General features: G+C 44.3%; 1 protein-coding gene across 7 annotated transcripts; it reads right to left on the bottom strand.

Moving 5' to 3' along the window:
* Positions 1–621: 621 nt before the first annotated feature.
* On the bottom strand, positions 622–27,267 carry NAGA (alpha-N-acetylgalactosaminidase). Of its 7 annotated transcripts, none has more exons than XM_054988663.1 (10): positions 27,006–27,265; positions 26,809–26,881; positions 22,060–22,234; positions 14,607–14,781; positions 13,382–13,559; positions 8,700–8,794; positions 6,373–6,534; positions 5,624–5,821; positions 5,257–5,400; positions 622–2,778 (listed from the first exon to the last, which is right to left on the bottom strand). In XM_054988663.1, exons 3-10 carry the CDS (start codon positions 22,212–22,214, stop codon positions 2,590–2,592), a joined length of 1,296 nt encoding a protein of 431 aa, XP_054844638.1. In that variant the 5' UTR covers positions 22,215–22,234; positions 26,809–26,881; positions 27,006–27,265; the 3' UTR covers positions 622–2,589. The 7 variants fall into 7 exon arrangements, with proteins under 7 accessions (XP_054844638.1, XP_054844634.1, XP_054844639.1 ...); XM_054988659.1 differs by having other exon boundaries at positions 22,060–22,237; XM_054988664.1 differs by having other exon boundaries at positions 27,000–27,265.
* Positions 27,268–27,885: the final 618 nt, after the last annotated feature.

The following is a 27,885-nucleotide window of genomic DNA, read 5'->3' on the forward strand; positions in this document are numbered from 1 at the left end:
CTGAGACAGTCCATCCTCCAAATGCCCTCTGAAAGAGAACTGTCTTGCACACCTTCCTAAACAGAGCCAGGAAAGGTGTCCACTTTAGTAGGTCATTCCAGAGGATGGAACCTACGCCAGAGAAAGCCTCTGATCTAGCTGTTGCTGGATGGACAGTCTTAAAAGAGGGCACCACAAGTAGAATATTGGCTGAGGGGAGTAACTGGTACTTGGGAAGGTTACTGGGTGAAGCAATCCAGTAAGAATGAGGGGCCCTGGGCCACGAAAGGCTTTAAAAATCATAACTCTGAACTGAGCCTAGAAGCCAAGTAGCACTGGATATGTTCCAAGCAGCTGACTTTTGACAGGGATTGTGCATGCAGCTTTTTAACCAATTGATGTTTCTGAGACATTTTCAGAGGTAACCCCACTGCAGTGCATTGCAGTAGTCCAACTGAGAAGTTACGATGGTGTGATCAGTGTGGCGAAGTCTGCAGAGACTAAATAAGGGGCTACTTTGTAAGCAAAATATATCTGGAAGAAGGCACTTAGCAACAACAAGGTTATGTCCTAAGGGTACAACCAAGCTCTTACATCTTTGCATCAGTAAGTCTTTAGCCCACTACTCCTTAAAGCAAGAAGACAGGTGTTTGAAATCCTTTTTATTCCATAGACAAATACATAAAAGTTGTAAAAAGAAAAAATACACATGGCTGGTAGGTACCAGCATCTTCTAAATAATACGTAAACTTGATTTTGACCTTCATTTACTAGCTTTGATAACTGCAACTATCTCATGTGATGTACAGTATTTTATGGAACATGAAATCTCTTAGATTAAGTCAAATGTTCAGTACACTGTAGGAAAACACTGCTTACTGTACCATCCGTTGCCTAAATTGTCACCTTCCCTTGGTAGAGGTATCCCAGTCAGGCATTAACTTTTTAGGCTGTACTCTATTTTCTCAAAAACCCTATACTATCTCTTAAGCTTGACTTCTAACTTATTCTTTCTCTGCTTTAGTTTCTTTCATTGCACTTCTCTCACCAGAATCATTTATAGCCATTTGGTTTCCTGATATATGGCTTGCTTCCTGAGAGAGTTAATAGGTATGTGTTCATTTTTTAAAAAACGGTCAAGGGTGGCATTACAGAGAGCTGCTAATACAGCTGTCCCCTTATAACAACAAACACCATGTGTACTCTTTCTAAGCCCCTACTTGGAACAAGATCTCTTGCAAGTAACAATAGAGCTGATGTGAAAGTGAGCCTCCCCCCCGCCCCCAGTAGGGAGAACTTGTGCCCTAAAAGAAGGGGTTGGTATTTTAGTCATTTATTCCCCTATTTGCTTTTCAAAGAAGAACAAAAGACAGTAACAAAATTAACATGCCTTCTGCAGTATAGCAGCATCTTGAAATACATCGTACTGGCCAAAGCGCTGGGTTTTCAAGTTTTAGTTTTGAATTGTTTGGACTATTATAGTTTCTATGACAGTCCTTTTAATCCTGATCTGACTCAATAATTGGCAAGTGAACAAGTTACAGGAAGAAATGTGAATAAGACAGTCCCTGAGATAGGAAAATAGCTTCCATCCTGGCTTGCTCATGAAGGCCATGGTTTGGCTCCGACAGATAGGCTCCACTAGAAGGTGTTTTCCTCTGGTGCAGACAGCCGCCTTTTGATGCAAGAGGAGGAAAGTGCTTTGTGCTGAACAGGCTCTTACTGCCATTTCGGTCTTTGGAAAATCTCTTACATTGGAGGAAAGATCCTCTGTTGAAATCTAACTGCTTATCTAGATTACAACAGACTGGTGTTATACATGCCGGTCTGCATTCTTTCTATAGTTCTGAAACTATAGCCAATCAGGTTCTTAATATGAACATTCTTGTGGGAGTAGTATAATGGCATAAGCATGATTTGTACAAGTGTTTTCTACTTGATACAGTTTCTGAGCATGGATTGCCATGTCCCTAAATACCCAATCCTAAGGACAAACAAAAGGAGCAAGACTGAGAAATCTTACAAGTGGAATATGACAGAGGCAACTGGTGGGTCTGATATAACCCATGCATTTGGAAATGTAATTCAGCCTCTCCCAAACAGTATAATTGTAGAATAGAGGTGGAAGACTGCGTACCATAAACCCCTGCATGTAAAATACTAGGTTCTTCCTAACATGCTTGCCTGTCAAAAGTAGTTTCCCTACTACTACTGCACATTTGAAAGAGAATTGCATGTAGGCCTGATATGCAGGCCAAGTAGCGTATCGCAGCTCTTGGAAGATCATTCTTCATTCAGTATTAAGCACCTATTGTGGCAGTTACTGAGAATTATAAGAATAGTTAAAAATTTCCTTCTGCTGTTTAAGGCTATCTAGACTAAATGATGAGCATTTTAATATATATGATGATTTCAAAATATCTGGCAATCATTAAAGCTGCAATTCCCTTAGCCCCTTGAGGTAGATATACATTGTCTCCATTAGTACCCAGAAGCCATTAGTAAATTGCCAACTTGCACAATTTGATTGTCTTCAGTTTGGGGTATTATCAGGTACACTGGAATTAATAAGATATTGTACCAGCCCATAACTCATCTGAACTTTTGATGTCACAGTGGAAAAGGATGAAATTTCTTGGTTTCAGATTTATAAAGGTGATTTATAAAACTGAAAGACCTGTCTAGGTACATTGTCGGGTAGAGATACCACATTACTACCCCAGATGGGTTAATGACCACAGTGAAGTTGTCAGCAGTCTTCAAGCCACTGATTATGTCACCACTGTAGACATCTTGAACCTGCCAAAACCAAAAAGGAAGTGTTACCCCCGCAGTGCACACTGCACTTACAGGACCCAAGTACCAGTAGACTCCCAACAATGTTTAAATCAGAGGATCATGGTACGAATTACCTGCAATAAGATGCCATCTTAGGATATGACAACCAGGTTTTCATGGAAACTAACATATCCCTCATCAAAGGCTTCCTGTGTGACTCCAAGGGATTTCCCCCTACCAAGGCCAAAATGAACAACTAGTATCTTCTGACTGACTCAAATACCACGAAAACCTTGTTCCCACTACAGACAGTAAAAGGAATGACTATAGGTATAAATGGACCCCGGTTTAGCCTGACATTTTAGGCTCTCTTTCAGCTCATGTCTGTTCCATCACCACAGTGATTTGGGACAAAGTTCAGTTCACCTTTCTTCACCCCAGGACAAATTCCTCCACCACCACAGCTTGTCCTCACACTTCAGTATCAACTAATGCATGTATCTCTCCCTCCCCCAGCTGTTCTCACTCTCAGTCCAGTTCCTCCCAGTTTCCTAGCTCTCTTCCTTGCCTCCTGTGTCTCCTCTGCTCGCTCAGATCCCTGCTCCACTCCCATCAACATACTCTCCTTCCTTCTGTTCCCTGTCAACTTCTGGGCATCATGTTGCTTCTCGCCCCCTTCCTCTCTTTTTGGCCTTGCTTGGCTACTCCCCACCAAAGACCTCATTATCCTCCTACCTTCCCTCTTTTCACTCTCTGCTTCAGGCCATATCCTTCCCCTCCCCAATCTGCAGCCCTTTATTTCCCCCCTGCTCCCTGTCCATTTCCCTCTTTTGGGGACACCGCACATGCAAACATGGGTGGGCTCTGCTTGGATCAGCCATGTGTGAATGTTACTTGCTCTTCACTGTATTCCTCAATGTGTGTTAGGTTGCTTTTTCATTACATTGTCCAAACGGTATTTTACGGCAATCCCTATATAGGCCTCCCATCTTATTAATAGCTCTCTCTGTCTCATATTTCCCCAGTTATCATCCCAAGCATGCACCTGTAGATGGACAAAGTTGGGATCCTTCCTATACATAGCTCGGGTGCACATGTGAAGGTCACACGTGTGGCATGCTGGGTAACAGAATTATTGTGACAGGAGACACACAGCTGCTCAATATGTAGATAAACCAACCATTGAGGCTTACCTTAAACATACCACAGGCTGAGGCCAAATAACAGGCTTGTGAAATTTCACATGAGTAGATCATTTTAAATGAGAATGTGTAAGAATGCAGCTGTTTCTCAGTAATGTTACCCAACCACTGAAAAATGCTGTACCCTAATTGTAATGACAAGTTGGGTTTTAAAGCAGCAGAAGACCTAGTAGTGCTCTCATCTTCTTGCATATCACCCGTCATGGACTGTCCAGGTTAGCAAGGCGGGGGGGGGGATGACCTCATTGGAGGAGGAGGGTCTGCCTCTGAGCCCTGCCATGGTGGATGCTCCCTGTGAGATTGATTCCTTAGGGCCTCCCCAAAGAACCTTTGCTAACACTGGTGCTACCATCTGAGCTAGAAGGGCCCCCCAAACCAGGATGCCTCAGCATGGGCCTGCCCACTGGGTAGCAGGGCTGGCAGATCTCCCCCTGGAGCAGAGAAGGTGAAAGGCCAAGGCCAGGCCAGGACCCAAAGGCACAAGCAAACCAAAGCTAAGTAAGTGCCAGAAGAACCTGATAAGTCACTGCAGTGTCTGGGCCCTGCTGCTCTTTGTGAGCAGAGGAGCTGACTCAGCTTGTCAGATGAGAGGAGCCTAATGCTGGACCTAGTAAGATCATCAGGGAAACTCCCTATATATGCCTGCAGTGAGACTGGAACCAGTGTGGGACCAGCTTATCTGCAACCCTGCTAGTTGCTTGAGGCCTTTGTTGCCTCAAGGGGTTGAGCATACTGGAATTTACTGTATGACAAAATCCCAACATGGCTTCATTTAAGGTACCTACTACACTGTTGTTCAATTGTGGCCATTGAGCCTGTGGCAAGGCAGGTAGAAGTTTATATTTTTAAAATTTCATTTATACCCAGCCTTTCTCCCCAGCAGGGATCCAAAGCAGCTTACATCATTCTCCTCCATATTTTCCTCACAATAACTGTGAGATAGGTTAGGATGAGAATATGTGACTGGCCCAAGGTCAGCTTCCATGGTAGAGCAGGGAATTGAACGTGGGTCACCCAGATCCTAGTCCATCACTCTAGCTACTACATCACACTGGCTCTTTAAAGAAGCACAACTCCTACAACCAGTGAGAGGGATCTATCTGGGAAGGCAGTGAATGAGATTTCCCCCAAGAATGATGTTGAGAATGGAACATGACATGCAGAGATGGTTTCTTGGAAATGATACAGCCAGTATACACAGCATGTGTTCTCGGAGGCCTCAATCCACTGTGGATGACTACTCTGATAGCATGCTAGGATGGAAGATACTGTGAGATGCTGATGGTTCTTTCCTTACCTCATATATGGTGTTATGTGTATAATTGAGCTGGGCAAGGGAGGTGGTGTAGCAATACGGCATGTCTGTCCTCCGGCTGAAGAAAACCAGAGCACTGGCTGAGTGGGAAAGTGGTCTCAGGAACACTTCTATGTGAGATTTCTCCTATGAAAGTAAATTGAAGAGTATATGTCCCTAACAAAAAAAACCTTATCCAATAACCCCCCCCCCCCCACTTCCAATATACCCCGAACTTGTCTTAGACCTTTGAACCCTGTAGGAAAGCTCCCAGGTTAGAGGGTCTCAAGGCAGAGGTATGAAATCTGGGTCCAAGGAGTCATAGGACCTGCTCAGCCAGTCACAAGGTCCAGACCTCTGCTTTTCTTACCTGAAGAATTCGGCGTCCTTGGATACCCAAGGGATCTTGGTTGATTTTGATCATCAGTTTGTTCTGCAGAATCTCCTGGGAACTTTGAGAAATACTGCGGAGGTCTGTGGATAGGAAAAGGGGAGCAGCAAGCACAGTCCATAAGGCCATCTGGGATCGGGACTGTTCCTCACTGAGACCAAAGTTCCCAATGATTAGCTGCAAGACACAGGTGGGAAACAAAATGCAAGATAAAAGTCAGCAGGAATGGCTGAATTTAAAAAACCCTCTGCTTCACCACATGGAAACTTGATAAGTTAGTTTACCTCCCTGCGGTTGGCCTATCTAGAGCTAACACATGATGTTCTAAGATGTTCTTGTGGCGAAGTATTCCCTAATCACATCTTGCCATTATAGAAAGTAGCATTTGGTGCAGAATTCAGCATCCTAAGTATCTCAACTTTTCTTTTAAATTAAAAACACAAATTTCTAGTCCTTAACTCGTCAAAGACAGGTGTACATTTTTAAGCCTGGTGAAATCTCAGAAGATGGAAGAGACCTACTTAGCTTCAGAAAACTGGCAGCAGCACGTTCTTCTAACCACTCCCATGGGGACTGGGCCAAGAAGATCATTTCACTTAGTCTTGTACCCTACAATGTAAGATGTTGAGAACGATTCCGGCCAAAAATTCCTTGTCATTGCATCTTTTTTCTTTTGAATCTTCCAAATAGTCCTAGCTTTCATTTCAACCTCCTTGCTTTAACATTACCATATCTGGATCATTCCAGTGACCAGGGCCAGCTGCTGGCTGAAGTACATCCTGATGTTTTGAAAACCAGTCCACAATGGAGAGGATGCTGTCCCAAGAATCTTGAATGTCGTCATAGTTTCGCCAGAGATTACAGATATTGGTCAGAAGAGAGTAATTTACCTGGAAAAGGGTGTGCAATAGAGTATGTTACAGAGATGGATTGTTTGCCCTGATCAGATCACATCATACAAACAAAAGAAAATCCAACAATTTTGTGCTTATCAGGAGTTGAGTAGATTGATGAAAATTCAAAGGCAACTACAACCAAAACGTTAAATGTTTATGTAAAGTTTTACTTGTAAATAGGTTTTTGTATTTTATTTCTGCTGGTTAATGTGTGGTTTTTAATATTTGTTACTGTGTGTTTAAATGCAGGCCTCGGGGGTGAGAAGGAGGGGGACTGGTTGAGGAATGGTGTGCACTGTGACTGGATGGCAGCTGATCCCTGGGAGCAGGGTAAACTGCAGTTTCAGTCTAAGGCAAACTATGAGGAAGCCTAAAAGAGTCTCATTCTATCTAGGTCAGGCAAGCGTAGTGAATCTCTGTCTGTATAGATGGGAGGCATTCCTATTCTGTTAGTGAAGATCTGTGTGAAAAATTAGTCTTTGTGACTGGGTCTGAGAATATATATAACTATTTTTGAAACCACCAAGCTTATGAACTATTCTGAAACCAATATGCTTAATAACACTCTGCAACCATCATGCTCCTGCTCCTATAAATATATTATACTTCTGATTAAGCAAGAAATGATAGCTTTTTTTCCTCACAGCCACCCTTATGTGCTGACCATTCTATCATACTACCAGTACCATCTATAACAAGCCCCGCTATAATACCAGTTAAACAAAAAGGGATCTAAGGGAGTGAAAGCCTTATGGGAAACAAGGAAAACCTTATGGGAAGCAGCAATATATAGATCACACACACAGGATAAAATGTTACAGGTGAGAATAGCAGTGGGATTCAAATCCCAAAGGTTTTCTTGAAGTATAAGCCTTGGTAGAGAATACCTGAAGCATTGTGTGAGTGGAAATGAAAGGAGTGTTGGTTGTGACTAGGGCCTTCCTCAGGTAAAACTTTAAGGTAGCATAAGGAGAAGCTGAATTAAAGATCCACAGCACGTGAAATGCCACCCCCCCCCCCCGAATCATTGGAATTTTTTAGAACATGTATGGCCATCCAAATAGAAAGGTGACCAAAGCATGCCCGAGGGCAAAGAGAGAAATTAAAGTCAATATGATAATTCAGATATTATGCTAAAACACTAGAAAGTGCAGGATTGCACAAGGCGTAAGTATTACACGGTTTGGGGAAATATATTGCATCAGGTGACACTGATACCCTGAAGTGAACAAATGGTATGGGATAAGTTAAGACTTGGAACAGATCAGCACCCTGTTCCTATTCTATGCATAAGAAATACATTGCTGGATCAGGTCAGTGGAGCAATGACTCCAGCACTCTGTGTCCAAATAGCATGTGTGGGATGTTCCCAAAAGAGGGACATGATGGCAAAGGCCCTCCTCTTATCAACTTGCATGGCACAGTACAGAGTAAAGTACAAGATGACCAGTTCCTGCACAGAGGAATTGTAATCTAAAATAACAAGAAAAAGGTTACCTAGGGAGGTGGCGGCAAGGAGAAACGGGGGAAGAATATGCATTCATTTAGTTGCATGTACCTAGGCTTCATTTCAGTAGGGGAGAGGAATTAAGGGATTGTGCCCAAGGCATCAGGGAAAACCTGTATCAATCAGAAATTGTAGGGATTAACCCTGAGTGGTGTAGTGGACCGTAAAGAGGAGAAATGTGATTGGCTACATGTTTTTTCTCCAGAGAAATGCTGTAAAAAGAACAGTACTGCAATGTGCCTCTCTTCTCTCTTTTTCATGTTCCCCCCTAAAACCCACAACCAGAAATCTGCCAGTTTTGTAGTCATCACTGACTCTGCTCCTCCCCCAACATAGCCAGTGAGGCCTTGTCCCTGACATGGCAATGAGCTTCAGAGACATTCAGAAGCAGTGAGACTTCTCACTGCCTTCTGAGGGTTTCCAAACGCCATTACAAGATTAGAGGAGAATCCTTGCTGCTTGCCAGATTAAAGGATAAGATGGCCACATTTCTGCTCACCCACCCACCCCTGCTGCCCCCTGTCCCAGTCATCAAAATAGAGGGTAAGGAGCTTCAGCTCAGAATTCTGAGCATGGTTCAAGGGGCAGGTAGTGCAGCATGGCTGAAACGGAAAGAAAACACAACTCCAGCGCCTTCTCAGTGATGCCTCACCTGAGGTGGAAGCCCCCCTTGATATGCTGGCCAACTACAGGAATAGGCAATTTGGCGTCCTGTTGCATTCAGAGCCTTGGTCATTCGAGGATAACCTTTTATAGACAAAGAATAATAAAGCATCAAAAGAACTGTTCACGATGGGCTCACGGTGGGAAGAACAAAAGGATTTTTCACTCTATCGGCACTTCTCCAATCTGAGGCCAGAATTGGATAGAGGGAATATATATATATTTTAGACATCTGTTTTTTTAAAGGGGTATATCTCATAATCTCTTTTTTCTCGAGACCACAGATCCCTAATTGCTTATGGAACAGCTCCATTTTGATATCATAGCTAGACCTGCACCCCCCCCCCCGATGTTTTACAGTCTAGAGGTATCACCAACAATATTTCTCTATTTGGGGTCCAGAGACTGCTGAGGCACTACAAGCCCTTTCTAGGGGCACAGAGGAAGAAAGACTGAATCTTTCTCATGCCGATCGTTGTTGTGGATTTTCTGGGCTGTATAGCCGTGGTCTTGGCATTGTAGTTCCTGACGTTTCGCCAGCAGCTCTGACTGGCATCTTCAGAGGTGTAGCACCAAAAGACAGAGATCTCTCAGTGTCACAGTGTGGAAAAGCTGTTGACAGGTAATTTATATCTACTCAGGAAGGTGGAGTTGGGCTGAGTCATCCTGTAAGAGTTTCCCAGGGTGTGGAATGCTAATGGAGGGAGGCTTCATTGTATCCACCTGAACATACAATTCACCATGGAGAAAGAAATCGGGGGGAAACTTCCATTTCTAGATACCTTGGTCATCCGCAAAGCAAACTTTCAGTTAGGTCACAAGGTCTACAGGAAACCAACTCATACAGATTGGTACTTACACAAAAACTCCAATCACCACCCTCGACAGAAAAGAGGCATAATAAAAACATTAGTAGACCATGCAAGACGGATATGTGAACCGCACTTTCTCAACAAGGAAACTAATCATCTAAACCATGCACTTTAAGCAAATGGCTACTCCAGAAATGAAATCAGAAGTGCAATTAAACCAAGGATAAATCAAGCAACCAAGGAAAAACAGTCTCCCACAGGAAAAGTGTTTTTGCCATATATCAAAGGAATCACTGATCAGATTGTCAGAATGTCAGTTCTCAAGCCACAGCTACGCCATGTTCTCCTGTTATAATCTGTAGTTATTTAGTTCTCTCCCTCCAGGCCCAGGTGCTTCCCAGGCCGCCTATATCCATGGGAACGAAGAATTCTTATCAGCCCGGCCGACCTTGATGTCCTCACCTTCCCAGGCCTTCTAGACAAGACTAAGGGGGGAGGCTGGGAAGGGGTGTTTGAAGTGTTGTTACTTTCATTTTATGTGTCATTCTCAACAAAGTTTTGGTTCAGCCAAAGGCCTCAAGTCCTTGGATCATGGACCCCTGTATCCTGAGCATAATCTTCCAATAAACCTTTTGAAACCAAGAGAGCTTGTGCTTCTTGCAGAAGGGGGGAGATGAACACTAGATAACTGGGATTCCATAGTCTGACACAGATGGGAAAGCTCATGAAAAAGCACAACCTTCAAGCAGTATTCAGACCCACCAGAAAAATACAACAGATGCTACGATCAGAAAAAGACAGTAGAGACCCCCTCACCTCTGCAGGAGTATACCGCATACCCTGTAGCTGTGGACAAGTTTACATCGGGACCACACAGCATAGCATCCAGACAAGAATAAAAGAACATGAAAGAGACTGCAGACTTGGCCATCCGGAAAAATCAGCAGTGGCTGAACATAGCCTAACTCAAACAGGGCACAGTATCCTATTCCAGGACACTAAAATACTGGCCAAAACTTCCAACTACTTCGTCAGATTGCACAGGGAAGCCATTGAAATTCATAAGCATAAGCACAATTTCAACAGGAAAGAAGAGACCTTAAGAATGAATAGAGCATGGTTTCCAGTCCTGAAAAACACCAGGCTAACAAAATACTCTATACCCTACAATAGCCCTGCAGGGAAGATTAGCATATCAAGCACCAATCCATATGCAAAAGAACCTCCTCAGGATACAGTGACGCCTCCCTCCATTAGCATTCCACACCCTGGGAAACTCTTACAGGATGACTCAACCAACCCCACCTTCCTGAGTAGATATAAATTATACGCCAACATCTTTTCCACACTGTGACATTGAGAGATCTCTGTCTTTTGGTGCTACACCTCTGAAGATGCCAGTCACAGCTGCTTGTGAAACGTCAGGAACTACAATGCCAAGACCAAGGCTATACAGCCCGGAAAATCCACAACAACCATCGTTCTCTGGCCGTGAAAGCCTTCGACAATACATCTTTCTCATGCCATCTGGCTAACATGCATATGGAGCCTTCTCAGTTTTTTGGGAAGGGGGGCAGGGATTCTTGGGGAAGGGGAGAAAATAGACTTCCCCCTCTTTCAGAGATTGGGAGCTAGCAGAGCTGCAACCATCCACATCTCACCTCACCACTAGCCAGAAAATGCACTGATTGGTTACTGGAAACAACTAGCCCAGTTCTAAAATCTCTTATTAGTTGAGAAGCACAAAGGAGGGGAAGTCCTAAAACAATTGCCAGTTTCTTCAGAGATAAAACTGAATTGGTTTCCACTCATATTCTAATGCAAAGGATTTCATCATAAGAGACAAAGAGAAAGCACTCTTTATCAATAGACATTTATAGCCAACTAGCAACAAAGCCCTTTGTGTGGAAAAATACAATGGGCTCTAGAAAACTGAATTGGCGGTCCCCTGCTGCAGGGCCCCTGCATTGCCACACTGGGCCTCTGTGCCATCTCCATGCCCACTGCAGGGCCTCTGGCGGGCCGTGCTGGGCCTTTCTGCTGTTGTGGCAGTCTCCTTAGGGCCTCCAAGGCAAGCCATGTTGCTGACGACTCACTTTTCATCTCTGTGGAGGGGCCTGCAAGTGCACATGCACAGGGATAAAAAGCGAATCATCACCCATATAGCTTGCCTTTTATATAGCAGGATGGTGGCTTTCAATGGAATACTGGACATTCTGGTTTTATGTGTCATTTTATGTTTCTTCAAGTCACTCAAAGTTCTTGCAGGCCCCTTCCCGCTCATTAATCTGGCCTCTATTTAGAAGTTAGAATTTGCATCAATTTGTGGGACTATTAGAATCAGCTGCCCCCTTGAGACCTGACATTGTAGGCAATGTACAAGTCAATACAGACATTTTACTTATACTTCTTTTAAAGTGTAGCTGATAAGAGTCTTAGTATATTGTTTTGAGGACACAAGATGAGTGATGTTTCCATAAAGCGCGTATGGCTTGCCACATATTTTGAAAGGGGATGTCTAGTCTGCTGTGGGCACCAATATGAGAATGACTGTCCTACAAAAATCAGTCCAGTGGTTGACTTTCTTGGCATGGGCTGGTTCCTTAACAGAGCAATCACCTGTGTAAGCATATGGCCAGTTCCTAACATGGCTCTATCTATAGACAGTTTTGGTTCACTTCTCAAATTCTGTGCGAAAATGAACAAACTCATGAAGGAACAAAAAGATTCCTATTGTTTTTTAGGACAGTTTAAAATAGTGGAGTCATAAATGGAGTCTTCAAAACTGTGATGCTGAAGCTTATGAATGAACACTGGGAACTACAGTGAGTGGCTTTATGCAACTCCAAGAGCAGAAACCTTACAGGTGTGCATCTGTTTCAGCATAAAGGAAATATGCTCACAGAGCATCTCCAAGTCCAGTAGCAAAGAATCAGTGTAGACTGATAAACACAAGATGATTTAAATCACGATTTAAATCCAGCTTGCCATTTTGAAATCCGTTATCTTCTTGAACATATACACATACATACTTAATGTTTGTGTGTTAAACCACATTGGTTGGTTGCTGAATGGATCATTACGCCACCTAGGAGTCTATCAGTAACTTAAGGTCTCTGAACAGATAGTCTATACACACTATAGAATAATAGCTGCTCAGAGAGATTTCTCTTTGCTTTTTGTACACATGGAACGATATTAAACCAGATCACTTACTTGTAGGCTAAAGCTGTAAGCAAAGTGTGGATTGCTTTCAAATAAATATGTGCTTTATAGGGCTGTAAGGGTTGATAAATAAGTATTTCTTAAAGAGATTCTTTGCAAGCATTTACATTGTTTATTTGGAATAGTCAGAATATTCTTACTCATTTTCACAGCCATGGTAATTGAATAAACATAAAATAGGGTTCCATGGATACATGATGGCATAGTTTAGATTCTTGAATTTGTGCTGATTTTCTTCTCCCTGGTTTCACTAGCAAGCTCAGCGTAATACATGGTATCCTGTACTATTTATAATGCTTAACCTCAGAAGTCGTATTTCTTCTCCCTGTCCTTTTATACACAGAAAAGCATATTTTAAAGCATGATAGATATCCATGATTCAGTTTTACATACAGAGGTTAACATGCTTGTTTGTATGAAATTTAATTTCATTTTAAACCAGTTTATTTTTAAACAGGCTGTTACTATGAGCTTTTAAATGAAAAAAAAAAGATTTTTTTAAAAAGCTTTTTTTTTTTTTTAGCTTATGTAGATTTTAATTCTACCTGATGAAGATCAGGCAAGGGTCAGCACAGAATGGAAGAGAGTGAGAGGCAGCGATACACAAGGTCAAGCAAGAAGCCTCAGCTCTTACCCTGGGCCTGATATTCTGCTGATGAGTAGCAGCCATCTAGCTTCAGCATGTCTACTCCCCATTCTGCAAATGTGAAAGCATCCTGTTCAATCTGATCCAATGTAGTGCCAGGGTACCCACTGCATGTGTGGGTGCCTAGGTCACCATAAATACCCAGCTTCAGCCCCAGTGAGTGCACCTGCCAAAATAAATTGTGATTCTGAGATACAGATAAATTTTCAAAGGCAGGTAATGTAACTATGCCAAACGTGGCTGCACTTTGCTACCCTTGAAATTACAGACAGAGCATAACAGCATAATAACAATATTTGATTTGGATTCTGGACAGAGTAGTGCCCACTCAGAACGGTGAACAAAATCAGTGTTGTTACCCCCACAATACAGCTGGGGTGGCTTATGCAAGGCCACCTGTGAGTTCAAGGCAGTAGCGAGATTTAAACCAAGAAAGTGCTGCATCCGCAGCTCAATTGCTTCACCACCACACTACACCAGCATCTTTGACTGTCTCTTACGGAAAGCCTCTTTGTTCACATCACATGTTTATACTTTATGGAACACACACCAATATTCTGCAATAGCAAATTCACACACGGTTTTTCTCTTATACAAAAACAGCCAAGGTGTGCACTGCCACAATTGTGTGGGGAATGCAATTAACAATCAGGGGCACATAGATACAACTGGCAGCACTTTTTATAATCACAGCCATGCTTTTTCAGTCTTCCATGTTCTCTGTGGATTGTATTAATTTAATGCCAACTCCACATTACGCTTCTTTTCATTACAGTGCATCCATGGACACGTGCTTATGTGTAAGGAGAAGAGCTGTGTATAAACCAGAACCCAATTGGGCTCTTTCTCCTTTTTAGTAGCCAGACCATATGGATTTTACTGACTGAAATCAAGGACAGTGCAAACTCCAGTCATCCTTTCAATCCCCTCCTGCAATTTCTTCCTGCACTACAGAGGATATTAAACTGCCTCTAATCCTAACACACCTGGGAGAGCAGCAGAGGACACCTAGCAAAGCAAGTGAAAGTATTTTGTGTGCGTGATGAAATTTTCCACAATCAAACCATTGGTTCACACTCTGAATTAAGTAAATTACAGTCCTTAAATCTTTAAGGAGGCATGATTTGGGAGCCCAACATTTTCACTGCTTAATCTTCACAGGCACAGACAACATATTTTAGCTCTTCCTTTTGTACCAGAAGAGTCAACTCACATAATCTGCTAAGGCTCTGATCCCACTAGGGAACCTCTCCGGATCTGGAACCAGTTGTCCTCTGGCATCCCGCTCTTTTGCCATCCAGCAGTCATCTATGTTCACATACACATAGCCCAAATCCTTCCAGCCATCCGTCACCAGGCAGTTTGCCATTTCCATGAATAGCTTCTCACTGTCCAAGAAAGAGAAAACAGTTTGCTGCCAGCCGCCCTTTCATCTACACACCCCTCACTCCTAAGATGAACATACATTCTACATGTGGAACACTGTGAGCAAGCCCTAGACCCCAAGAGACAAGCACAGAGCATGGGGAGCAATTGCCATGTTTGTGTTCCAAGGTGGGCCTGGCCTCAGTAATTCTGCAGCGCCACCGCTATGCAGCAGCAGCAACTTTCCAAAAAGGAGCCTTTTGGCAGGAGAAACTGGGAAGAACAAGTTGTGCAAAACAGGACTAATGCAATCAAGCCCCACCAGGCTGGAAGATAAAGGCATGGAACATCACATTCAACCCCTTGCCCCATCCAGCTCTATGTCACTGGACCTTGTACTCTGAACTCTAGCCTGCTTTTACTTGCTTCCTCAACTGATTTCCTGCTTCTTGTGTGTGTTCTATACTCTGTCTTCTATGTTCAATAGTGTGTTCTATAGTGTGTTTTTACTCAGAATTACTTGTACATTTATGATTGATCATGCAAGCACACCTGATGATTCTTTGATAGTTTTAGTAATATGATTCCAGTGGAGGCCTACCAGCAGATGTGTACCCAGCTTTGGTGAGGAATCCCCTGCTCTCACCACTTCCTCTCGCTCTCTCTGCTGTCTCTAACAAGAGTAAAAGTTACCTCCCCCTCCCCCTGCTGGAAGCACCCCATTTCGCTGCAAATCAAGCTATCCCAAAGTAGGGTTGCCAGGTCCCCCTCCTGGTGGGAGGAGGGGACCCAATGCTTACCTTCTCTTTGTCCCTTGTGCTTCCCTCCAGGAAGTGACATCATTATGCAAGGAGCAGGAGCACATGCACACTTCACAATCGGCCAATATGGGCCCCAAATAGGGTTGCCAGATCCTTATACCCTCCTGGCACGGGGGGAGGGGGGAAGAGACCTGGCACTTACCTTGTGCTATCTGCATGGTTGCGTGTGTGCATGTTCTGACACTGGTGCAATGACATCACTTCCAAGTGACGACATCACACCGGCCACAGGAGCACTCCTGCACTCCATGTCAGCTCCAAATGAAGTGTGGGAGCACTCCCGTGGTCAGTGCAATGACGCCACTTCTGGGAGTGATGTCATCACATCCCTTAGGAGCACGTGTGTTTCTGGGATGCCTGCCGATGGCTGGCAATCTCCGGGGGCTTGCCACCTCCTGCCGATCACTGGTGGGTTGGCGGGCATGGGGGCAAACCCTTGGGAGTTTGCCTGTCAACAGCAGGCACCTGAGAACCCTAGCCCCAAATGGACCTGTTTGGGGCCCAAATCGGCCCACTGTGAAGTGCAGGAGCACTCTCAGGGTGGTGCAATGATGTCACTCCAGCCCCAGGAATGTGCCCTGGAGGCCCTTTCCCCACCTTTCCCTCCTGCCATCCAGGTAAGCAGTGGTGGGGAGGGAGGGTGAAAGGTTGGAGAGTGGATCCCTCACCCCTACCGGTGGAATGGGATCCGTATCCCAAAATATACACAGAAAGTAGGCCTTTAGGCTAACTATGAGCCAAAACACATGTTAAGAAATACCTAGGTTCAGCACGTGTTCTCTTACCTCAAGGTTTGCCGGGATCTGTAGGCGTCCTGGAAGCTTAAAGTTTAGCATTTACAGAGCAGCAAAAAGGGGAAGGGAAATACAGGAGCCTGTATTTTAAGCTTTAAGCTTCCAGGACGCCTTTAAGCTTCCAGGACGCTTACAGATCCTTTAAGCTTCCAGGACTTTAAGCTTCCAGGACCCCTACAGATCTTTAAGCTTCCAGGACGCCTACTTTAAGCTTCCAGGACGCCTACAGATCCCGGCAAACCTTGAGGTAAGAGAACATGTGCTGAACCTAGGTATTTCTTAACGTGTGTTTTGGCTCTATGACTTTCAGAGGCCACAGAACTAAGTGACACTGATTAGACTGAACGTGGTAGCTCCCAATCCCAACAAATGTGCATGATGGATTAGCTCTCAGTGGTAACACCAAAATCAGCCTTAAATTGGGAGCCATGTTTTTTTGTTACCTCCATGACTTCTCAGGCCATATGCTGCCTGGAGCTGTATGAGGGAATCCATGTTTAATATTAGAGTCTGCCATCAGGCTACTGGCAACAGAAAAACTGACTCACAGGGAAGTAGCTAGGTTCCTGTTGGGGGCTGAACATCCCGTGACAATAGTTCCATTCATTGGCTTCCTGAGGGTTTATCAAAATTCAGGCCATGTTTAAATATCAAGGTTTGTTGGGCAGTAATTGACCTTCTGGGACCATCAAGGAACCTGCCTTATAATGCAGAATTCCCTGGAAACCTAATAATAAGGGAGGCCAGGACATCAGCCGTCTCCTAACCTTTGTTAATCATGGTTGCCATTAAGTAATTCAATTACAGGTCCAGAGAAGGCCATCAAGCCACAACCCAGCCTTTGTTCAACAGGCCTGAGCTAGCTAGCACAGGTCAACCAATTACCCCAGAATGACTTTTCCATACTTGCCCCTTACTTTTAATTCATGCCCATATTTGGAGTTCTTTCTACCATCTACTCCTCTAAAATTCAAGCCTTCTAATAAGATTAAAAGTTTTTAGTATCGGCCCAATCCCATCGCAGCAGATACACTGTTTCCTTCTCAATGCAACTAAAAGTGCATAAAAGCCACCTTTCAGCCCCCAAACTTTGGTAAACTGGTTCTGGATCCTACCTGCTAACCAATCCCAAAGCTGGTTTTGCTGAAATCACTGAGTCTGCTCTGGGCTTCCACTTGGACTGCAGCTCAGACTCTCAATGCACCTGCTAGTGGATTCTTCCTTCGTCCTCCTGATTTCTATCCAGTACAAGAAAGGTGCATCTTTTGCACTCCATCTTAATCTATCTCCCCCTATTTTTCAACCCACACTGCAGCACAAAGAGACCTGGCATTTTGCTTCTCTTTGCTAGTTTGGACTTCATATCTGGAAAGACTAGACATTCACTTCTCCTCTGTCCTGTTCCTCACTTCTTCTGCATTTACACCTTTAGCTTGAAGTAACTCCTGCTCCAAACATGCTACTTGCTTGTGCCTTTGTTTAGTATTTAGACAGAGATAGAGAGAGATTTATTATAGAGAGGGATTTATTATTCCTATTATGTTAAAAGAAAAGCTTCCCTTCCTTCCTTGGGTAATCTCAGTGCTATTGTCTGATAACTTTCCTGACAATCAAACCTCTGTTATGGTGGCTTCCTTTTTAGCCATGGTGATAAAGAAACAAGATTTTCATGAGTTTAGATAGTTTAAAGTGATAATGATGAGCTGTGTCTTGTGAATTGGGTATGTTCAAGTGTACAGTCTATATTTTGTTGGTGTTTGTATGGCTTATGGCTTCGGCCGAATAGCAATAAAGAATTGATCGAATGTATTTATTTAGGATAAGGAACTGTAAAATTTCTTTGATTTAGTATTTACTAGCCTCTGGATAGCCAAGGAAAGCTCAATCTCATCAGATCTTGGCTGCTAATATGATTCCCAGGTCCCTATATCCTCCCGACAGGAATGGAGGGAACCGGGACTTACCTCTTTCAATCTTGCGTGTGAACAAAGCACACGTGTGCTCCTGGAGAGGTGTAATAATGTCACTTCCAGGAAGTGATGTCACCATGCTGATTACAGGTGTGCTCCCATGGAGCTAATTCTGGTCTGTTTGGGGGCCAAAATTGGCTCCAGCAAAGTGCAGGAGAATGCCCACAGTGAGTGTGATGACATCACTTCAGGAAGTGACATTGTCGCACCCCACTAGGAACAAGCCCATTGCACGCTTTCTTGAGTTACCTGGTGGTGGTGGGTGATCCTGGGGTGATCGGCAGGCAATGGGGCAACCCCCCAGGAGAACCGGGAAGCCTAGCTGCTAAGCAGGATTGGCCTTAGTTAGTAATTGGATGGGAGACCACCAAGGAAGACAAGGGTTGCTATGGAGAGGGGAGGCAATGGCAAACCACCCCTGTTAGTCTCCTGCTTTGAAAACTCAAGCAGAGATCGCCATATGTTGGCTATGACTTGATAGCAATTTCCACCACCAGTATCTGCTTAGATTAGTGTGTGCGCGCACCCCCCCCCCCCCGCATTGTACCAAATCCCTCAATAAACTCCGTATTTCTTTTTAAAGCTTTAAATCTTTTTTGGTTGATCTTTTCTTACAGAATCACACTCCTCATAGCTACTCATAGCCATCTCTAGGTAAAAATCCCTATTTCCACTCCCTGCAAAAAAAAAAAGCAACCTAATTCCCCACATCTGTCTGAACATGCATTTTTGAGTTTGCAAGGATATGGTAAGAAAGGGTTTTTTTTTTTAATGCAGAAGTAGCTTTCAACTATTTGTGGAAATAGGAAGCACGAAAGGTTCAATGCTGCTTTTCTGAAATATGCTTTATTTTGCTATGGCCTAGTTCCCCTCTAGATGGCAGACTTATCTCTATCCTCTGCAGGCTGCTTTCAGATAACCTGCAATTTTTTTTCTTTTACTCTCCACAGAAGGCCCTCTCTGCAAAATCACAAGAGCTACCGATTTGTTCAGAAATTGCTCTAAAAAGGCAGTGAAGCAGTTAAATAAGGGCTGCTTCTCTACGAACCCACAGAACTTTTGGTACAGAAACACACCAAAAGGAGGCTACCCTGTATGTACTTTGTGTATACTACCTGCATATACCCTGTATCACGTGCATTGGTACACATATCGGTTTTTTGTGCATACAACTTAAGTACATACTGGAAACTTAGCATATGAAGTGGCCCAAACAGCAATTACTTGACCCAGCTTCAAAGATCCTACTGCATAGTATTCCAGGCAAGAGCCCATTGTGGAGACCCTCATTCTGTAGCCATTCTGCAACCCAAAGGTAGGCAAAACCCTGCCATTTAAGAATTGCTGTTCAAGGAAGGGGAAAAAACGGTCACATAACTGGAAATTCTCATAAGTTGATGGAGAACCATGTTGACGGTCTTAACCAAATCTCCCTCCACTTATGTCTTTATTCATTCAGGAGTCCTATAAGCTGCTTGTTCATGACACAAAGCAATGTAACTAAAACAAAAGCTATAACATTACAAACAGAAGCAACAGAATAGGTAAAACCAGGGCTTTTTTTCCGCAGGAACGTGGTGGAACGGAGTTCTGGCAGCTCTTCAAAATGGTCACATGGCCGGTGGCCTCGCTCCCTGATCTCCAGACAGAGGGGAGTTTAGATTGCCCTCCACACCATGGCGTGGAGGGCAATCTAAACTCCCCTCTGTCTGGAGATCAGGGGGCGGGGCCACCAGCCATGTGACCATTTTCGCTGAGGGCGATTTAAACTTTAAAAAACTCCCCCCTTGTTCCAGCTGATCCAAAGTGACATCATTGTGCGATCCTGAGTTCCACCGCCTCTTTTCCCAGAAAAAAACCCCTGGGTAAAACAGTCACAAAAGCTGAGAAAGCCAAATGGAACCCAACAAAAAGTACAACAGGAGATATCCAAGTCAATCCATAATAGCCTTGGAAAATATTTCAACTTGGCATCTACCTTGAACTAATGCAGACGCCTCACAAATCTATTTGGGGAGGGTGCTCCATAAACAGCGTACCACCACTGAGAAAGTTCTTGGCTACTGCTATGCTATCTTGATTTCAGATGGCTGAGGATCCAGAGAATGGCCTCCAAAGCATGTCTCAAAGGAAGTACCCAAGGAAGAAGGCGGTCCAGGCCAGCTCAACCACGGGGCTGGATTTTAGGGAGCAGCAAATTCCCTCCCACCTCTCTGCTTCTGGCTTGCATGAACCTTGCTGTTGCCTCTACCCTGGGAGCTGGAAAAATGAATACTCCCCTCAGCCTCTCTAAAAGCTTCCCAGCCAGTTATCTGTGTCTTTCAAGGCTTCCCAAAATCCTCTGCAATTCCTTCCTCTTGCAAATGTTGGTCCTCACTTTAGTTGCCCTGGCACTGCTGTGAGAGTTTAAGAAGGACAACAGCCAGGGCGTGCACAGCTTGCCATGTGGTTTTAGAAAGGCTTGGGGGAAAATAAAGCGGCTGTAAGTGTAACCCCTATGAGCTAATTGGTTTAGTCCCGTAGGGCGGAGTCAGTAGCTAGAGCCAGACAGCTGAGGAAGAAGCTGGTTGCTGGGGAGCTGAATAATAATTAATATGCTCTTATCACCCTGAATAAGGTAATCAAATGTTGTATGTGAACAATATGACTTAAAGTGGCGTTTGCGTATTGTGTTCGGATGGTGTTACTGGGATTGCATTATTTTTGCAGGGCTGTAATTCCCCAAGAAGAGGACAGAAGCCTGGGCTACAGTTGCTTCGAATTGGAAGGATAGTGGAAAAAGGACTCTTATCACTTGTTTGATTCCACTAAGTTGAACTGTTTCCCTTTTCAAAGACATTGTTGGTTTAAAGTTTCTAAATGGTTGCACTTAATAGTTTAGTTTTAAAAAAACCCAGTTGTATTGTATTAATTGTTAAAAGGTTTTTAAAAGTTTTTTTTTCTTAAATTGTGTGAAAGTTTGCTTCCTAAGCCAAACAGAACCCATACAAGGAGAAGTTACATAAGCATTAGCTCCTCTGGCTTCCTGGTTCAGAAAGGGGCAGCAGCAGTCTCAGGCAGCAAAGACATTTGAGGTCCAAAGGATTTGAGGGCTCCAAAGGTCAAAATCAATTTCTTGAATTGTACTTGGAAATGTAATGCAGGCCAGTGCAGATCTTTGGTCACTCCATGAGAAGACAAGATTCTCTGGAAAAGTCAATAATGCTAGGAAAAGTGGAAGGCAGTAGGAAAAGAAGAAGACCTAAAATGAGATGGCTGGACTCAATCAAAGAAGCCACGTCCTCCAGTTTGCAGGATCTGAGCAAGTCTGTAATGATAGGACATTCTGGAGGTCTTTCATTCATAGGGTTGCCATAGGTTGGAGGTGACTTGACAGCATATAACACACACAATATAATCAAACTGGCATGCTCCAGTTAGTAGTCTTGAGGCCACATTCTGAACCAGCTGACATTTCTCAACAGTATTCAATCTAGCCCAGCTATTACAAAAGCATGGCTAACTGTGGCCTGATTATTTTTGTCCAGGAAAAGCTGCAAGGAACTGTGAAAGAATATACTACGAGGAGTAGAAAACAGCTGGAGGATATTCAGATAGTTCAACATCGACAGGTAGACCTTAAGCACATGGCAAGAAAAAGGTAACACTGAGCATTCTGCAAGGAATCCCTCCCACCAAAACTGAGCTGAACTTGTTTCCAAGGTCCTTTCACTTACCTGATACAGTTCTGAGGATCTTTCTTGCAGTCAATATTACAACGAAATCGCTCCCAAGCAAGCCAGCCCATTGGGGGTGTCCTCATGAGCCCATTCTCAAGAGCCTGGGATAAGAAGGCTAGAGCCAGAACAAAGACAGAGGCTACCAGCTTCATGCCCACAAAATGATGGATCGCTGCTGAAGACAGAGGGGACAATAAGAGGTCAATCTCCAACATGTCCTGTCTATACCTCACGTGAGATGCTAGACATTTGCATTCAATTGCATTGTTCCACTGTGTTATCCATTGTTTTGTTCAATACTATTCAAACTAGCATTAGAAAACCAGTGATCCCAGGGCTGCTATCAGAGTGGCACCAGTTACCACCAACCATTTTTTAAGCATTATTCTGAAGTCTCCCTTCCCTCCCATTTTTGTCTCTGTACTGTTTATTTTCATATACTCTGTCAGCTCTGGATGGCTTGCCTTCCTATGCTACTATGAAGGGGTCAGATTTTCAGCCTGAAGAAACAGCATAATCTCGAGGCACAGTAGAGCAACTGGACAGTTAAGCAGGCTTGAGCTGCAGGCCAAATAAGCATGGATGTGTATGGAAGATGCTAAGACTTCAAGGATTTGTTACCCAAATTGGTGTACACGTGTATGATCCTCAACACTTGAAGTGTCCCTCTTGCATGCCAAGCCCACAAAAGAGCACTTTCGGCATGTGCTCAAACACACACTTGCACACAATAAAGCCTAACACTTAAACTACCACACCTGGATTCTAGGCAATACAACAAGGATCAATAAAACTGGGGTAAAGAAAACACAGAAGCCTGCCCTGAGGAGGGAGGAAGTCATGGAGGGTTTGATGATGAGGGGAGCAGAAGGGCACACAGCAATGCGACCCCAGGCAATGATCAGATGCAGAGTGAAAATGGAAGAGCAGTGTAGACACCAGGGGAGTCACAAGGGCAGGATGTCTGGAAAAACTGCAGCAAACTCCTGGGATTATCTGAGGCTATGACAGTAAGTCCTGAGAGCAAGAGGATTTGTGTGGTCCCAGATTAGGTTTGGACTGAGGATAAAAAGTTTGAATTTTATTAGTGGGTTTGGATTCTAACTGCTAGGTGAGGAAGTTTATCTGTCAGTACACGTCTGCCTCACGCTGTGCCTTGCACCAACCTGGCTTTCTTGAGGGAGCTCAGAAATGTAGGGGGACTGGAGCCGAGCAACTTTACAAGCTGCTTAATGTTATCCTGACTTCAAAACACAACCTCAGGGTTCTGACTGTGTCACCCGGAAGTGTTTTCAATGTACATATCCTATTGGGCCAGGAGCCCAAACTCCCTTGTGACGTCTGCTCCATAGCGGTTTTAGCACATGTTGGAGCAAGAAAAATCTGTGCCATTCCACCAGCCCTTCAGAAGCAGAAAACCAACATGCAGCAAAGTGTAGGAGAGCCCATGGCCAAACTAAACAGCAGAACTAGACGCCCTCCAAATAGCCACTCCCCCCAGGCATCAGGATCCTAACGATCCAAGCACATAACAAGACAGAGACAGTTGCAAACTATTCTGAGTTCTTGAGACAAGATATGTTTAAAGAGTAAATACCGATTATATTCAAGGTTAAAGTCAGCAAACTAAAACCATCTATAGAACTAAGGGATTTCACACGCCCCAACTACATCATACAGTTTCAGTGGGAAATAGTGAGTGTATAAGAAGAGTTCCCCATAACTCTGATGATGACTCCCCATCATCCACAAGGAACTGAAATTGCCTTATTCGGCTACTGTGCTTTTGTGCAGTGACTGATGGCAAAGAAAGAATCTCCTGTGAGCCTGAAGGAACCTTCATCAGCACTGCCTGGAGGAAGCATATTCCAGCTCTTGTTCTCACTTCCCTCTGAAATGTTGCCAAAGGATCCTAGCGCACCCGTATGATACCAGGACTTACTGCCTCAAAACATTGTCAGTCCAAGAGGCTGCTTGGATCGCTTACGCAGTTGGGTCTGCCCTCCTTCCTGCTACTGATGTGGAAAAACAAGCATTGCAGGCATTAGATATTTTCCATCTTGACAAGACTGTCAAAGAGATGCAGAGTTAAAATAATCTCCAATTGCAGCTGCCCACACTGAGTACAGCAGATGCCAAAATCCAAAGCCCTGAAAAGAAGTGGCCGAGTTCCAACTCACCAGGGATCCAGGCATTTTATGCACTTTTTTCTGGGGGTGTGGGCAAGAGATGCTTGTTATATTATTCACCTTTCCTTCAGCCCAAAATTGGCTCTCCAAGTAGTAAACAGCAACTAAAATACTATACAAGCAATTTAAACGCAATCTCAGTTGTTGCTGGGAGATAATTCTCCATTGCTTTTTGAGCCCAGGCATGATGAAAGGTTGCCTCACTGCTGCCTTTCCTTTTTCTGTGATGACAGTTGGTTTCAAGGTGGGGAGGGCCTGGATCCTGGTACAATGGAGAAGTGTGCAACCTACCCTTTCCCAGAGATAAACATAAAGGTGGTGTGAATTTGTTTTTTCCCTCACCACAGAAACATAGATTAGTCAGCTAATACACACAGTAGTTGCACAATCTGTATCATGGCAGGACAAAAACAACCACCCTTGCACTGTATTGCCATACATTTCCAAGTTTCATTGTGGGAGTCTGTCCAATCAGAAAATATCACCCTCATTTTCCTGTTCTTGTAAAAAAAGGAGCACAAACGAGCAGGTCTTTGGAGAGGCAGCATATGAATTCCTCTAAAAAAGCCCACAGTGAGCTGAAAGTGTTTCCCTTGGGGTATGATCCCTCCCTTCTGCTGCTTTGGTAGATAATGGCATTGGCCAAGCAGGGCTCTGTCGTGCCCAAGCACTACCAGACTGTGGAATGATGGCTACCCTCCTTCAGAGAATTCGCTTAAGATTGCATTCAATAAGGAAACCTTCGTATGCTTCCTAGGAAAATCTGTACTTTCCAGTAGTATTCTAAGAAAGCAATGTTTTCTACCCACAGGATAGATGTCCAATAAAACATGATCCACATTGCCCATTCTTCCATTGATATGCATTATCTTAAGAATATCAAAGAAGTTACATTGACTGCCAGCAAAAGATATGCTGTTACCTTAGTGCGGGAGTTGAATGTGGTGCTTATGGGTACCACAGTGCCCGCCAATTATGTTCCCAGTGCCCAACAAGTGTTTTTAGAAGCTGGGTGGGGCAAGGTGGGGCTTCTGCCCAACAAGTTTTCTGATTAGCAACGGGAGATTTGATTGGCTGTGCAGATTTTTAAAATACTGCTTTGGCAGCAGCTGTCACCACGGCACTAGGATCTTCACTGTGTGACTGAGGGTAGGTTGCGGCAGCTATTCTGTGGCTAGCTCTGCCTGCTATGGCAGACATTTTGTTGCAGCAGCCACCATACCGTGTTAAAATTCCAAAGGTGCCTGGTAGTGGAGAGTGCCCTCAAGTCATAGATGCTTTATGACAAGCCCTGGTGGAATTTTCATGGCAAGAAACTAACAGAGGTGGTTCACAATCGCCTGCCTCTGCAACCCTCATCTTCACTGGAGGTCTTCCATCCAATTACTAACCAAGGCCGACCCTACTTAGCTTCTGAGATCTGATGAGATCAGCCTCACCTGGGCTATCCAGGTTAGGGACTAAAGATGCCTGCAAGCTCAAAATGTTTGGGGAACCCTGTTCTAGTGGCTGCACTGTGCAGAGTGAGAGGGTAACTCAACTCTGCAGTTTTGCAAAGTATCAGGGTCTTTCTGATTCATTGCCACCTAAGCACTGTCCAGCTGGACTGTTCCTATTTACATTTTCACTTACAAATTTATTTTAAAAATAAATACTAGCCAGAAATTACAAAAAAAAAATAAGCTGAGATGAAAGATAGTTCTAGAGTGTTTCCACCTTGTTAATATAGGATCCATATGAGCTTGATGAAATCTATAGAGTGGTCCATGTCTTGTTATACCAAAAGTAGACTTGGTTGTGACAGGCACACATTGAGATAATTGCTGGGCTTGAACATGCCCTCTTCAAGGCCAAAGACTTCACGCTACTCACATTAATATTTTGAGGTGTGGTTCCTTCCAAACAATCAGGTTTCTTAACCACAGTTTAACGTTGGTTGAGAATCCTGGTAACCAGGAAAGAAACTAACTTTAAGGACGCAACAACAAATAAGAGGCAGTTGAAGTCTTCCATATTCAATCTTGATACACTGTATGGTGGTGGTGAGGGGTGAGCCCTACAATTAACCATAAACGCTAGCTTTTTCTTGACATCTGAAGTGGTCCTTGGAAGGAGCCCTGTGGTGCCTCAGTATAAACATTTGACTTTCTTTATTTTCCTTTGGGGATGGACTATGCTTGGCCCACAGATTCACTCCACTCAGGGACTCTGCTGCTTTCTGAACTTTCCACCGTGCTGGATCCACCCTGCAGATTACAGGCAACATTCCAAAATCAACAGACAGCTAATGCAGGTTACACTTGCTCCTTTAGCAACTGTGAAGCAACTACTCCCTTTGCAACACAGCCACCTACCTGTAAATCTGTGTCTAAGCAACAGCTGGAGAAAAGTATTAAGCATCAGGATGGATGTCATCGTCTAGAATAAGGCATAAAACACCCTGAGGGTATAGTTGCCTTAAGAGACCCCTTAGGAAGAGTTCGATAACCTCCAGACTTCTGGAAGAGGCTTTTCAAATTGCAGTGCATTAAAAGAAACATGCATTCACCAGACTCACCAACGAGTGGAACGGAAGGGAACTGGACTGGCTGGTCTGGTCTCTCGTTTGTTCCTCTCTGCGGCTTTGATCACTGTAAAAAGAGAAGTTTCAGGCAAACAGCTAACCCCACCTAATCCCCCCCCCCTCCAAATTAGGTAGCAGCACCCAACAGAGCGCCAGAGCGTTCAGACGGAGAGCAGCAACAGAACCCGCACAAAAGAGGGGACAGGATGAAAGGCAACCGGGATCACACTTCGAACCCCGCCGCTGCCAATCACGCGTTGCAATCCTTCCAGGTCGGCTGCTTGGAACGCAGAGTCAGCTGATCTGAACGTTCCGTTTGCTGCAGACAGCGGGAACCGAAAGCTGGCAGAAGGGGGCAGCGCTGCGCCCAAGCTCGAGCAGCGGAGAAAGAGGGTGGGGAGGCGGGGGAGGGGGAGATCGGACTTCCGAGGCTAGCATTGTCTGGCATGACAGAACAAGCGCACCGGAGCAGCTAGCCCCCTGGTGTGATTTTACGATTGTTGTCATCGCTGGACTGGGAAATCTCTGGAGGTCCGAGGGTGAAGTCAGGGGGCGGGCGGGGAGGGGGGAAGGGTTTGGCGAGGAGAGGGACCTCAACAGAGTATGTCATACAGTCCACCCTCCAAAGCAGTCATGATCCCCAGGGCAACTGATCTCTCTAGTTTGGAGATCAGTTATAATTCCGGTAGCTTTTAAGGTTCCACCTGGAGGTTGGCAGCCTTCCCTGTCAGGGTTTATTTTGTATCCAGGGGCACCTTTGGCCTTTGGGGAAGAAGGGTGGGCAGCGGCAGCCTCTTTCTCGCACCAAATGATGCTTCTCCCACAGGCAAACGTGTTGGCCCGAAGCTTATTTCGAGCAGCACAGTCGCCCTCTTTCTTTTCCTTATTCTGGCTGCTTCGGTAGCTTTGCTTTGAATAAGGAAGTGGGAACCAGGAAGCAACTTCAGTCTTCTGCAGAAGCTTTTTCTTGATCATGATGAATTATTGCACACTGCGCCTGAGGTTGGTGGGTCGGTGGAATGGTGTATCTGGAATATTGCTGTCTCTTAAAGACAGCATATTTTCTAGCAT

This window comes from Eublepharis macularius, chromosome 9 (genome assembly GCF_028583425.1).
Source record: "Eublepharis macularius isolate TG4126 chromosome 9, MPM_Emac_v1.0, whole genome shotgun sequence".
In the NCBI taxonomy this organism is placed as follows: Eukaryota; Metazoa; Chordata; class Lepidosauria; order Squamata; family Eublepharidae; genus Eublepharis; species Eublepharis macularius.

Bases quoted from the DNA above. Each gene is read 5' to 3' on its own strand.
- NAGA (XM_054988663.1), bottom strand. From the start codon at position 22,214: ATGAAGCTGGTAGCCTCTGTCTTTGTTCTGGCTCTAGCCTTCTTATCC. The intron at 6,535-8,699 runs GTGAGGCATCAC...ACCCTTTTCCAG, and splicing joins AAGGGGGGCTTCCACCTCAG to GTAAATTACTCTCTTCTGAC. The intron at 5,401-5,623 runs GTAAGAAAAGCA...TTACTTTCATAG, and splicing joins AAGGACGCCGAATTCTTCAG to GAGAAATCTCACATAGAAGT.